Consider the following 12,204-nt stretch of genomic DNA (forward strand, 5'->3'; position numbering starts at 1 on the left):
TTGATCTTAGTTACCGGCGCTGAAACACCGGCCGCGTTAGGGAGATCTGACGGATAACTGTACTGGGATCGTCGACCAATCTGGCCAGGGTGCACATGCCGGGTTAGAATCCGAGGGAATTCTACAAGAGGAACCGAAACCTGCTGCTAATCCTGGAAAACTCTCCCAAGCTGTTTGATTACTGCTACGATGGCTTCGTCAAGTTCACCTCGAGAGGAACCAAGTACGCTGGTCATGAGGACTGGCAGACGAAATCGCGGAGCACTTTCATGTGCCGAATGTCGAAGGTTTGATTACAATAATCATTATTAGATGCCGCTTTAATCATGGATTTTCCTCATCAGGTTGAAGTTGAAGTGAGTCAGTACTCCGTGGTCGTCGTAGTATTTGCTAAGACCGGCTCTCGGCTACAGATGCAGTCGAGTCTTTCCTTGTAGGTAGGTGCAGGGTCTTCTCAGCAATCTTGTGCTCAAGCTGATCTTTTACACCAGTAACTGTGTCAAGAAAGGATGTTCTGCAATCTGTCCCGATGGTGAGCATTCGCAGGTGGCTTTCACATAAATCAATCTTATCATGTCTTTCTAGGCTCTCTAACTACAGGAAAGGGCAACCGGTACGCTAGTTTTGCCTCTTTGTACCTCGAAATATCGTGGCTGAGAACGTTGATTAGATTCGTCCTGGCGAACACTGAGGCTTTACATGACAAAATTGGTCAACTGGCCCAACGCGTACGAGAGCTGGAGGACGCGCTTCAAGAGGCCCACTCAAGATATAGCTCTGAGCGGCACCAGCTACTGAGTGATGAACTTCTACAGATAAAACGACCGCTAGAGCGAGAGGTTGATGCCTCGCCAATTGAGCGAACAACGAAAGTCGATCAGGCAGACGCTGTAGATGCGATGGGCCACTTGTGAGTTGTGCCCTTCGAATTCTCATCTACTTCAGCTAAGGATATTAGATCCATATCCCCAAAGGGCCGCACTACATTTTTTGGTACTGCAGCCAACGCTTGGGTACGTGCCACACATAATCGTAGACGCCCTTACCGTTCTAATTACGCCCACAACACAGCTTTTGCTACAGGTCAGAAAACTTGGCTTTGTGAGTGTGTGAGTTCGCATTAAAGCCTTTTGGAATTCAGAATGAAGCTGGGAGCGATGGAGAAGACACAGAAGAACAGCGGACCGTATTCGAGTTCTCAAAGCCAGCCGAACTGCCGTGGTTGAGTTTTGCCTTTCCGTTTGCACCCCCGATCAGCAAGACCACGGACAGTCTTCGTGGAGCCATTTACGATCTCCTTCCTCCACAAGAAGTTGCTCAAAGATTTTGCAAGAATTATTTCAGACACGCAGCTTGGATGTAAGTGTGCGCAGCTCCCTTCGGCCTTCCTCCTCAAGGTGTTTACCACGGACTGACATTTTATAGGTATGAACCAATCACTGAAAGTGACTTCTATGAACATATGTATCGGCCTATGTATGGTGCAGCTACATCCTCGGAGGAACCGATGACTTCCCATGACCTAGCTGTCCTGTGTATGGTCCTTGCTCTCGGATCACTTCTGGATCTAGATAAACCGATTGACGTGAATGAGCATTCCCAACTCTATCAACTCGGACGTGCAGCCCTCTCGTTGGACTCGGTGTTCGAACAACAATCTATCGCTGCAATCCAGGCCCTCGTACGTAACTCAGCTTCGTAACTGCTGTGGTATTCTAACCGTCCTTCCGTGTAGCTGATCATGTGCCATTACATGTTTCTCTCGCACATCGAAGGGCCGAGATGGGCCATCATGGGATTGGTAGTCAAACTGGCACATAGTGTACGTCAGACCTGGATGTATCTCTTCAAGGGGCGTGGACTAACCTTCATATACTCGGTTAGCTTGGACTCCGTGAGTACCGTACAGTGAGCGTGGCCGTTTGCGAGGGCTTAGCTCCCTTTAGATCGCGACGGTGGCCAATGGAATCTCGACGACGTCGAGGGCCAAAAGCGCAGATGTCTCCTATGGGAAATTTATGTCTACGATTCATGGCAGGTAAAGTGCCATCTTTCCGCATATCTCAGATTTTCTCGAATATCCCGATGGTGTTCCTTTTCTGTAGAGCCTGACATTTGGAAGGCCCCCATCGTTTGCTCTATGTCACATCGACACTAAGATGCCGTTCGAGAAGACCAGGAATGAGAAAGGCGACGTCGAAATGACTTGTATGTCCATGATTACTTCCCGTGGGTGGATGCTAACGAGGCGAATCTCGATTTAGTCGCCGCCTGGAAACACAGATTTGCATCTGAGTGCCAAAGCTATGTGCAGGATCAAGCGTTCGGGGCTCGTCCAATAAGCTATAAGAGAATCCAAGAACTCGACAAGTCCGTCAGGGATTTTTACATCCCGCCGTCTCTTCAAGTGCCCGGCTTCATGGGAGTCACTGGGGGCGATGCATTGGAAAGGCCTACAGTTGAGCTAACCATGCAACGCTACATCGCGTTTGCGATCAAGGAGATGAGTAAGTTACCCGTCATAGCGTCCGCCTACCGTGCATGGTTGCTGACTCCTATGTACGTAGCAATATTCTACATGCACCGCGGATTCTTCGCTCGGGCCCTAGAAGAGTGTCCCGAAGACCCGATGGGCAGCAAATACGCAGCGTCGGTTTTGGCGGCGTATACCAGTGCTTGCTCGTTCGTGGGGCTGATCCAGAGCCTCTACCAACAACACCCAATCCTCACCGAACGAATGTGGTTTCTCTTCACGCATGTGTTCTCATGCACCGTAAGTAAATGCAAACACGTCTATCATAGTTCTTATACTGACATAAGCTACAAGATTGTCCTAGGATCAATCGCTGCAAAGACCCGAATGGCCTTGGCACCGTCTGCCCTCTCACATCTCGAAACGGCTTCAAATCTCTTTTCTCAGGTAGAACACAATCCTCGGGCACAAAAGGTCTTGGTGGGTCCTTGTTTGATAATGATTGGAGTACGTATTTCTCACTCTGTTTGCTTTCAGCCGATCCTGCGAAAGTTAACGGCCCGCGCGTACAATGCGGCGCATCCGAACTCGCCCTTGGTCAAGCAGGAGAACGATGTTTTCGCTGGCCTCAGCGGTAAGACGCGGCTGATCTCCCGTAGGACCCCGTCATCGCCATCATCGCCGTCCCACACTTCAAGCCCGACTTCCCAGCCGGCGTCACCCCCTCCCCAACCCACCGTGTCAGAACTTTCTCCGATTTTCCAGCAGCCGCCACTTGTAACGCACTCGTCATGGCCTCCTTATAACGCTCCGCTCCAGAACTTTGGCACTTTCAGCCCTAACACTTCGTATTCACTCTCTCCCCAAGGCGTCCACCCGCAGCCACAGCAGCAGGGTGCCTACACCTATACAGCGCAACAGGAAGAGATGATGCATTTCCAACCGAACCCTGCGTACTACGCAAGTATGAGCGGAGATCCCATCAGCAACAACACTCGCATCAATCCCTACTGGCAGCAAACTGAACACGTAGCACAGAGCTCAAGCGAGCTATTCACGCCGCACGAAGAGCTGAATAGTTCGTGGCAGAATCTGCTGTCCCAATGGAAATGAATTGCGTAGGACACGAACACTGCGAAGCCTGCTGTGACGCACCTGTCGAATTTGTCGAACTTGTTTTGGGTATGCATGCAATTTTTTGGATTTCTCATGATGTATCGTTATTCCCGTAACTCGATGTAAATATTACTTTCTGTTTCTTACAAATTTGACGGTGAATTTCAAGCCGTTCTCAAGTAACGCGGGAGAAAGAGGTTTGACTAGATGGAGTTTGGTAAAGTAGGTACAAAGATACGATAGTCAATCACAGGCCACGAGTGGACGAATATTCATCGCATCTTCCTGTCTTCAAAGAACCGCTAGTGTACGAGTACTATGTCAGAACCACACTGACGGCGGAGATGAAAGACTTACTCTCAAATACCTCAGTTGCCACGCGCACGTCACAATAATCACCAAAATCTGCGCTACACTATACCACACCGCCCTCGAGTTGGTCGACTCGCTCAGATCCCTGTAATCTGCCTCTCGTTCTCGCTGGTACTGCTGCTCCCGCCTGATATCTTCGAGCTTTTGGTTGAGGTCGCGCACTTTTGCGGCCATTTCGGAGACGTGGGAGCGGTCCTGCTCGACGTTTGCCTTGGTGGAGCCGACGACGATGTCGAGGTACATGCGGATGTGGGTGTGGGAGAACCACGAGGTGTAGTTGGTGGAAAGGCAGATGGAGTGGTCGCCAGCGATGTGGGAGGTGAATGTAAAGCGCCCGTCGTGTGGGCCTCGTGTGCGTACGACGGTGTGCGAGCTGTCGGTCTCCTGTGCAAGGGGACATAAGTATGGTGTCAGAGTAAGCCTTTAGTGAGGCTGAGAAGGCAATAACATACGTCGACTTGGACGATTATCCCAAGCTCTGGGTTCTCTACGTATACCTGCGGGCCCTCGCTCCATTCCAGCGCGCGGTAGTGGCCTAATTTTATTCAATTAGCGGCATACTTCACGGACATAGTGGAGAATAAATACTCACCTTCCACTACAGTATCTGTCGGCAATTCCTCGATGAAACACCGCCGTTCATTCGCATCCAAGTAGAAGTGAAGAGCATTCACGGTGGCGCAGAAGAATAAGAGAAGAAGAGGGAGCGAAACGAGGGGTTTCGTCGGCATTATAAGGTCGTAAACTTTGAAGTGAATGTCGTGTCCGGTCACGACACTTCGGGCGGTTGTTTGGTCGCGGGATATGTTGCCAAATACCCTACCCCTATCTCAGGTACTGTACTTTATCGGCAACCTCGACTTCAGGCATGATCTACATTCAAACCGGTTTTCTGAGACTCAGAATGCTTGGTGTATTATCACTCTCAATGAATTGGCGCTCCTTTCATCGTGATAACAGGTCATAGGTACAAATTGCACTAGCGACCTCGCAAATTTTAGTCAAGAGATAGGGTGCGATACAGACATGTCTCGTGCGATGGGATCTACGATAGTCGGCCGCATTCCATGAAGGGCCTAAAGCAAGGGTGCTTAGGGCTCGTCCATGCCAACAAAACTTTCCACCCCGCTGAACATGCCCCCGACTACACCAGCAGCTGTTTCTTCCGATGGTGTGCTGCCAGTTTTCGATGGCTCTGCGTTCAGCATTGCTTCGACGGCAGGGCCGGTCTCTTTGGCAGCCACAGACGAGAGGCTGGCTGGGGGAACGTATTCCTTGACCGCGACGGCGATTGCTGACGCGAGCTCCTTCGACGGCATGCCCAACGCTTCTGCTAACGCGTTTATCCTATCCTCCACAGTCTGCTCTTGCGGCGCACTATTCTTTCCCCTTCCTCTTTTCACATTGCCATATCCACCCTCGAATTGAGGTGGTCGTCTGCCCAACGCGAGATTCCACCACCCGCCAACCTCCGTCTTATATTGCATAACACGCCATGAATAGTACGCCGCGATGAGGGATGTGGTGAAGACGAGGATGTAGATGAATCGGTGGAGTGACCCCGACGCGAGGGGCGGTGAGACCGATTTCAGTGGTCTGGATTGGCGGGCGGGCGGGAGGTTGTTCGCCGTCGACGACATGGACATTGTGGAGCCATTAGACGTGCGTCTTTTGGGTGATTTGGGCGACATTGTTGGGAGGAGGGGCATGGATTGAGAAGGCGTGGTATTTATACTCTCGGTGGCCTGTAGGAGTGGGCCACTGACGTCACACAGGCAGGATCGTCATAACAGATGCGCCCCAGCACGTGCCCCGACGATTCTCATCTTATCCACACACTCAAGCCTGTACTGTCTGTAATTCTGCACTGGTTGTAAGAATAATACTGACATTCTATCTAGTCAGAGGATACTTCTTCCATGCGCAACAAGACTTTCTTCCCAAAACGCCCTGCGGCAAGCTTAGACATAATTTCTCTGACTTTTTGGGTGGCCGTCTCGTCTGATTCATGGCCACCAATAGTAACAATCTCGTGTTCAGGGGGACTAAGCTAAGGAACGAAAGAATTATGAGATTGGCCGTACAAAAATCAAGGAGTGAATAACGAGCACATACCTGCCCTTTACTCATAAACTGAACTAGTTTCTTCATCAATTCCCCCTGTTCCGCGGGACCGCGTTGCTGGTACCATCGACTCTGCCAGAAGCCGTGCGCTTGAAGGTTCTTGAAGATGAACATTGGGGTGGGGAGCGAGAGAGGCTGTTTGGACATTGCGCCGTATGTTACCAAGTGGCCGTCTTGCCCAAGGAGTTGGGTCATTAATGTGGTATCTTTGCCGCCTGGTATGTCGCCCTGTTAGCAATTGACGAACGGTTACCTGAGGAAGAGTGCATACCAACGCAGTTTAGGCCAAGGCGAATCCCCTGTTCAAATTAAACAGTGGCCATGTCAGATATAGAACGGGGGGATCACTACTAGAAAGCAAGACAGACTTTCCCATCCGTCCATTCCTTGATTTTTCCACGAAGCGACTTATCGGCAAGTTCGTCATATGTCAGGACGGTCGTAGCACCAAGGCTTGTTAATTGGGCTTTCAGCTCGGAGAAATTATCCCTGCGTCATCTGTGTGAGCAGAGGCAACTAGGACAAAGATCACACGAACGTACCTATTGCGGACGAAGTTGAGTGTCTTGATACCTTTGGCAGCGGCTATTTGAATGACTGCTTGTCCTACCTGTGGCGAATACGTGTGAGAACCCCACGATCTTCGCTGACAGGGAGTAAGGACGAACAGCACTGTTGGCACCGTTCTGGACCAGCCAGTCACCCTCCTGGAGGGTCGTAAAGTCGTGAATCATGTTATACGCCGTCGCTGGGTTGACCTATACATTTATGAGCAACAGCATAACGACAGTTCACAGAGTAAATACCGCACAGTTATAGTTGCACCGCTAACTTCATCCAGTTTGAACCCATCCAACTCCCGAGGGACCTTGAGAAGCTCGCGCGGCGAAACATTCTTGTTCGAGGACCAAGTGCCCGCTTGCGGACGAGTCATGATGACCCAGTCCCCCTTCTTCACCCCCTCTACCCCGCTGCCTACCTCAGTCACTTCAGCCAAACCCTCGTTCCCACCGACGTACACCGGTGTGTCGGCGCTCCCCAGACCAGACTGGGTCAGGGAAGATGTGAGCTGGGGCTTCGCGGGGTAGACGCCTTCGACGACGTTGATATCGGCGGGGTTGATTGGCGCGAGGAGGAATTTGATGTTGAGGGTGGAGGGGGGCGGGGAGGGGAGTTTTGGGTGGGTGAGAGCCGTGAGTACGGAGGTGGGATCGCCGTTTTTGGTATATACGACGGCGCGGTTGGAGGCGGCGCGGAGGGCGCTGGTAGAGAAGCCGGGTGCACCCCGACGAACCAGGCAGGAGGAGGCTAGCCTCGACGATAACGACATTAGTAGATCCCGGTGATGGTACGGGTTAGAGTGATGTCACTGTGAGTGTCACGATCACGCTTTGTGACACGACGCGTGTGATTGAATCAGGGACGCGACATTGCGCGCTTAACTTACTTCCTCGTCTCTCCCCTACCTTCCTCGCCATTGCGCACCGCAACAGTCATGGCAAGAAACAGACAGACGAAGGCGGATGATAATGAATCTGACTATAGTCAAGAGGTGGAAGAGGAAGAGTTTCCTTCTGCATCGCAGGAGTCAAATAGTAGTGACGCGCCGAATCTCGAGTCAGTGTCTGGCTTTACTACAGCGGTGTTGGCGGTTATTGACGTTGGAAATGAACAGGAATATGCTTACTCTCATTGAGCAGCTCAAAAGTGAGTCCACGAAATGCGCATATATGGTGCTCTCGCGTTGCTTGGTTGGTCAGGCGTTGACATTCAATCATCATTGTGAAGCCAGTCGAGTCAAGAAGAAGAGAGACGCAGAGAAGAAGTTCTTGCAAACAGCGAAAGGCAGAATATCGAACGAGGTGAGGAATATCATACTATTGGCGCGCATATATGCCACTGACTCCGTCTTGACAGATAACAGAAGTCGTCAAGGGTGTCACTACAGCCACGAAAAGCATGTAAGTTGGCGGCTAATACGCGTTCGAATTTGTCACGGCCATCTCGCTTGCTACGTGGTCTGATCCTGACGATTCCCAGAGATGATGTATACACCAAGTTTATGGGAGATTATATCACGCTCGAGGATCAAATACGAAAGAAGTGGACCGAAATACAGAAAGAGCAAGCAAACATACTGGTGCGTCAACGGTATTTGTATCCGCGTAATCTTACTTATTGCGTAACATATGTGAATAGTCGATCGTGGGGAAAAGCATAGAACGACATATAGAAGAGGGAGATAAGATAGAAGACCAACATATAGACGGAATGGCAAGCATGAAGGAGGCTTGTGAAAGTAAGACTCTGTTTCTCTCCCCGTATCACAGATTGTTACTGAGATGGCATAGACATGGTCACCCTCATCGATTCTCTCGCGCCTCAATCATTGTAGTCCTCTCCCCAAAAGGTCTCCTCAGGGTTCTCTCTCTCACTAATACCACAGACGATCCATATTCACAGAAGCATACATAAATAATAAATACTGATAATGATACTGATAACAATTCTGTCTCTCAATCTGAGCGACATAGAGCATCTTCTGCATCCCAAGTCTCCATGCCTAATACCTTACAATCGAACACCCAGATCGGTTTCCTTCTGGATGTACTACCATCAACCTTGTCCTTGCCACGGGTTGGAGACATCGTCATCGATTGCTTCCTCTGGTAAATGGCGTCCATAACGTATCGGTGCCAAGTCGAGTCCTCGACGAATATCACGCCTTGCCTTACCCAAGAACTAGTGGACGTCCCCTGAATATCCTTTGACCAGCCACAGCCGATGAACACGGACTCTAGGGAATGAAGTTCGTTGTCAGATGGGATATTTGGGTAGGCCGTTGTTGTGGGCTTGTTGCGAGCGACCCAAATAAGTGAATGTCGAAGGAAGTCTTCTAACGTGGGTTTAATGGCGGTGTGAGAGGAGATGGGACTGGAGAAGACGGGTGATGTTATGGGAGTGGGTATTCCGGCGCGAGTTTGGCAGGGAGTTGTAGGCACGAGCGGAGGCGAAGAGAAAACGGGGCTGCTCATTACAGAAACCTTCCTGCGTTTAAAAGGCGGTGATCCGTCCAGTTCACGGGAGACTGTCGACTTGTCTGGAGTTCTTGGTGACAAGCGAGAGGAAGAGCTGAGTTGCGGCAACATGAACGGGGGCACTAATCGGTTGGTCACTTCTCCCAGAGGTGAATCCGCCTCGTCGTCGTCCACGTCTTCCGAAGCGAGGTTTTCTATTCCTCGGTCAGCTTCGCGGTCGTGGTCCCTCACTAATCTTTTCAGTTCCAGCGGCGGAAGTTTATCGACGTGTCGTAACCTCGAGACCCAGTGCACCTGCTGTTTCATCCTCTTCTTCCCGCTTCGTACACCCGGAGACGGCGGCTGTCCAAATAAACCTTTACAGACATCACGTACATCTTTGCCCTTATCATCGACACCAAGGATTTCGCGTGCTGTGGAAAGCAGTACTTCAGGCGTCACGCCGCCTTGCCACGAACGTTCCTTTGGGCGATATATCTTGATCAGGCGAGGGAAGCGAAGTTCGTAGTACTACAGAGATAGTCAATGATGGAGTTGAACGTGGGTATTCTGATGCTGACCTTGCTCTGTGCAGCCTTTGTGAAGCGATCACCGTACAGTTCGCCCAGAAGAGGGGTACTAAACAGGATGCCTGGAGGTTTGATGCCTGGATATAGAGTATATGCATAAGGCAGCCCTTGCGGCTTGAAAATGGTTTCAGCCCGCCATATGGATTCAGCATGCTGGAAAGGGACCTACTGGGTGTTTCTTGTCATACTCAACGGGATCTGAACTCTTGATCAAGAAATTGGTTTCTTCCAGCGTTTCACGGTCAAGACCGTAGGACGAAGTGTAGTAAATGTGAAAGGCAGGTTTGGTACCGGGCTACGAACGGAGCTCAGCGCACGGCGAAAGCGGGGGCAGAAGAGGACTGGACTCACGGACGACTCAATCTCAAATGAGTTCTCGAGGATACCTACGTAGAATGTAGTGAGTGTACCTGTTGGGGCTAGCTCAAGAGTTAACGGGAAGTATTGCGCCACGCTAAAAGTGAGAAACTACCATAAAGGCCCCTCCCGCGATCCTTCTCCCAGTCAGCACCCAGAATGACCATATCCAGACAATCTCCGAGCCCTGGGATATAATCCCTTTTCACCTTCACCCAAGGCAATAACGTATCGTTGTAGCGTGAATTGCTTGCCTTGAGCACGAGCCCTTCTTCGTGGTTTGATATTGCGTCTGCGAAGACTTCACAAAGATGAGCTGTCAATGATTCGCGTCGGGATTCAAGCAGCGTGCGCTTGGAGAAGAGAGCGTGGTGAGGGATAGGTTGTACCGTGCGTTCTAGTAGGTCGCGACGTTCATCATAAGGTCGGTGCAAGGTAGACTGTGAATCAAGATAAAGGATATCGAAGAAGACTAGGGCAAGATGGCAACCCTCGTTTACTGAGCTTGCCAATGAGCATTGCGAGTTCCTATAAGTGGTTCAGATAATGACAAGAAGGCAAATGAAATTGTGGGCTGACGCAATGTTGGAGGGTTTCCCTGCCCCTGATATCCGACGTGAACCACGAACGCCATACGCGGTAGTTTCAACGAGTCCCCGAATGCGCCAGAATTCTGTGTATGTAGTCATTCATCAGCCACCAGGTCTCCGTCTAGGTCGATTTAGCTACCGTCGATATGATCGTTCTGATATGCTACCATCTCCGCATCCAGGATGACGTTTTGTGATATCCGTGGGGTCTGACCTTCTTCCAGACCAAGAGCCTGCCGAATAATCGGAAATACACCCACACGGTCTAGAGAAGAGTCTCGTGTACTCTTGCTAAAAATCGTAATGCGAGCCTTCGTCCCATCGCTAGGAACTTCGACATGGATCTGGGCCCTTTCTCCGTCGTACTTCGTCTCAGCGTATACTTTCTTGGCACCTTGAAGGAACTTCAAACCGTGTCCACAAGACTGAGCTTTGGAGGATTTTGGTATCTTATGAAGGGTTTAGATGTGCGGGTTGTGTGGAAAAGAGGTCGAGGATCTCGTCACCTGGATAGCGATCCCTATTCTAGGTTGTCCAGGCTTGAGAGATTGCTCGTGTGCTTCGACGGCTTCATCCAGACGTGCGACAACTTTGGACATTCGGTATAGCGAGCCAGGGGGATCGAGTTCAAACATGACATCCTCTTTGGTGAGCGTCGTATATGATCTAGAGTTCAGATTCTTCAAAGCCGCAGTATAATGTTTCTCAGTTTGTGGGTATAGCAGAGGTCTCATGTCCTTGAGAATGATCTGGACGGCACACGCTGCATCTAACGGAGTCAATGGTCGAAATAAACATCGAATTACGGCCGATCGAGGGCGCCAAGAGGCCTTGAGGTACTTGCGGCGAATAGAGTTATCGGTGAACGACGAAGACGCAGCGAGTTCATCTAGAAGCTCGTCGACTTGTGCAATGCTGAGAGAACTTATCGACTCGGATGGATCCTATGATGCATTCAGTATATTGATAAGTTCAAGCTTGAATCGCGACTCGCGCGGCAGGGAGATGAGGGAGGGGAACCTACGGCATGCGTTTCTTCCAGGATGCGTCGGAGCTCACAGCCAAGGCACCCAGAGTTACCCTCTGCATTCCATTTCTCGAGGGATGTGCTCGAGAAACCAAAGCAGTTCGCCAGGAGAGGGATAAATTTGGTTTCTTGTAGCTCATACTTCCGTTTCTTATCCTCCTCGGGAAAGAGAAGTCTCAAGAGTATGCTGACTGTATTCGGGGGGAGTGGGTTGAACTGTCGTCGAAGTGCAGCTAGCCAACGGCGGAATGTTCCACGGGCAGGGTGGATAAGGGGATCCTTGGGCCGTCTAGCAGCAGATTTGGGAGTTATTTCTGAGATTTCGCGAACAAGGGAGACAAAACTAGATTGCTATGATTGATTAGTTCGTCTATTGCTTGCTTGAGATGAATAACTTGCAAGCTGAATGGAACGCCTTCAACAACGACGGGCTCGGACATGTCGAGGTTAAGAGACAGAGTCAAAAGAGTCAAGAAATGTACATGAAAGATGAAAGATGAAACAAGGAGTGTGGTCTCAGTAGAGTCAAGAAGTGTCA

At 50.4% G+C, this 12,204-nt stretch overlaps 6 protein-coding genes across 6 annotated transcripts; 2 read left to right on the top strand and 4 right to left on the bottom strand.

The window, feature by feature from the left end:
- Window positions 1–234: 234 nt before the first annotated feature.
- On the top strand, window positions 235–3,586 carry PC9H_006293 (uncharacterized protein; the record flags this gene model as incomplete). The annotated part of the gene is made up of 14 exons (XM_036775844.1): window positions 235–287; window positions 396–437; window positions 492–532; window positions 586–910; window positions 959–1,013; window positions 1,127–1,359; window positions 1,426–1,681; window positions 1,736–1,822; window positions 1,937–2,038; window positions 2,106–2,195; window positions 2,249–2,507; window positions 2,568–2,773; window positions 2,828–2,953; window positions 3,011–3,586. The coding sequence occupies 14 exons, from the start codon at window positions 235–237 to the stop codon at window positions 3,584–3,586; spliced, it is 2,451 nt and encodes an 816-aa protein (XP_036631863.1).
- A 275-nt stretch (window positions 3,587–3,861) lies between these two features.
- On the bottom strand, window positions 3,862–4,692 carry ERP1 (emp24p/erv25p- protein; the record flags this gene model as incomplete). Its single annotated transcript, XM_036775845.1, has 4 exons — window positions 3,862–3,891; window positions 3,947–4,345; window positions 4,414–4,496; window positions 4,554–4,692. The coding sequence occupies 4 exons, from the start codon at window positions 4,690–4,692 to the stop codon at window positions 3,862–3,864; spliced, it is 651 nt and encodes a 216-aa protein (XP_036631864.1).
- A 360-nt stretch (window positions 4,693–5,052) lies between these two features.
- Window positions 5,053–5,670, bottom strand: PC9H_006295 (uncharacterized protein; the record flags this gene model as incomplete). The annotated part of the gene is made up of 1 exon (XM_036775846.1): window positions 5,053–5,670. The coding sequence occupies one exon, from the start codon at window positions 5,668–5,670 to the stop codon at window positions 5,053–5,055; it is 618 nt and encodes a 205-aa protein (XP_036631865.1).
- A 188-nt stretch (window positions 5,671–5,858) lies between these two features.
- On the bottom strand, window positions 5,859–7,415 carry ETR1 (mitochondrial 2-enoyl thioester reductase; the record flags this gene model as incomplete). The annotated part of the gene is made up of 7 exons (XM_036775847.1): window positions 5,859–6,011; window positions 6,077–6,300; window positions 6,357–6,384; window positions 6,454–6,574; window positions 6,628–6,695; window positions 6,754–6,843; window positions 6,897–7,415. 7 exons carry the CDS (start codon window positions 7,413–7,415, stop codon window positions 5,859–5,861), a joined length of 1,203 nt encoding a protein of 400 aa, XP_036631866.1.
- A 165-nt stretch (window positions 7,416–7,580) lies between these two features.
- Window positions 7,581–8,480, top strand: PC9H_006297 (uncharacterized protein; the record flags this gene model as incomplete). The annotated part of the gene is made up of 7 exons (XM_036775848.1): window positions 7,581–7,702; window positions 7,761–7,792; window positions 7,874–7,947; window positions 8,003–8,046; window positions 8,126–8,225; window positions 8,285–8,384; window positions 8,437–8,480. 7 exons carry the CDS (start codon window positions 7,581–7,583, stop codon window positions 8,478–8,480), a joined length of 516 nt encoding a protein of 171 aa, XP_036631867.1.
- Window positions 8,481–8,601: 121 nt separating this feature from the next.
- PC9H_006298 (uncharacterized protein) lies at window positions 8,602–12,106 on the bottom strand (the record flags this gene model as incomplete). Its single annotated transcript, XM_036775849.1, has 10 exons — window positions 8,602–9,633; window positions 9,684–9,806; window positions 9,862–9,987; window positions 10,044–10,111; window positions 10,165–10,577; window positions 10,629–10,722; window positions 10,779–11,088; window positions 11,146–11,583; window positions 11,664–12,009; window positions 12,066–12,106. 10 exons carry the CDS (start codon window positions 12,104–12,106, stop codon window positions 8,602–8,604), a joined length of 2,991 nt encoding a protein of 996 aa, XP_036631868.1.
- Between the last annotated feature and the right edge of the window lie 98 nt (window positions 12,107–12,204).

This window comes from Pleurotus ostreatus (genome assembly GCF_014466165.1).
Source record: "Pleurotus ostreatus strain PC9 chromosome Unknown scaffold_4, whole genome shotgun sequence".
Classification (NCBI taxonomy): Eukaryota; Fungi; Basidiomycota; class Agaricomycetes; order Agaricales; family Pleurotaceae; genus Pleurotus; species Pleurotus ostreatus.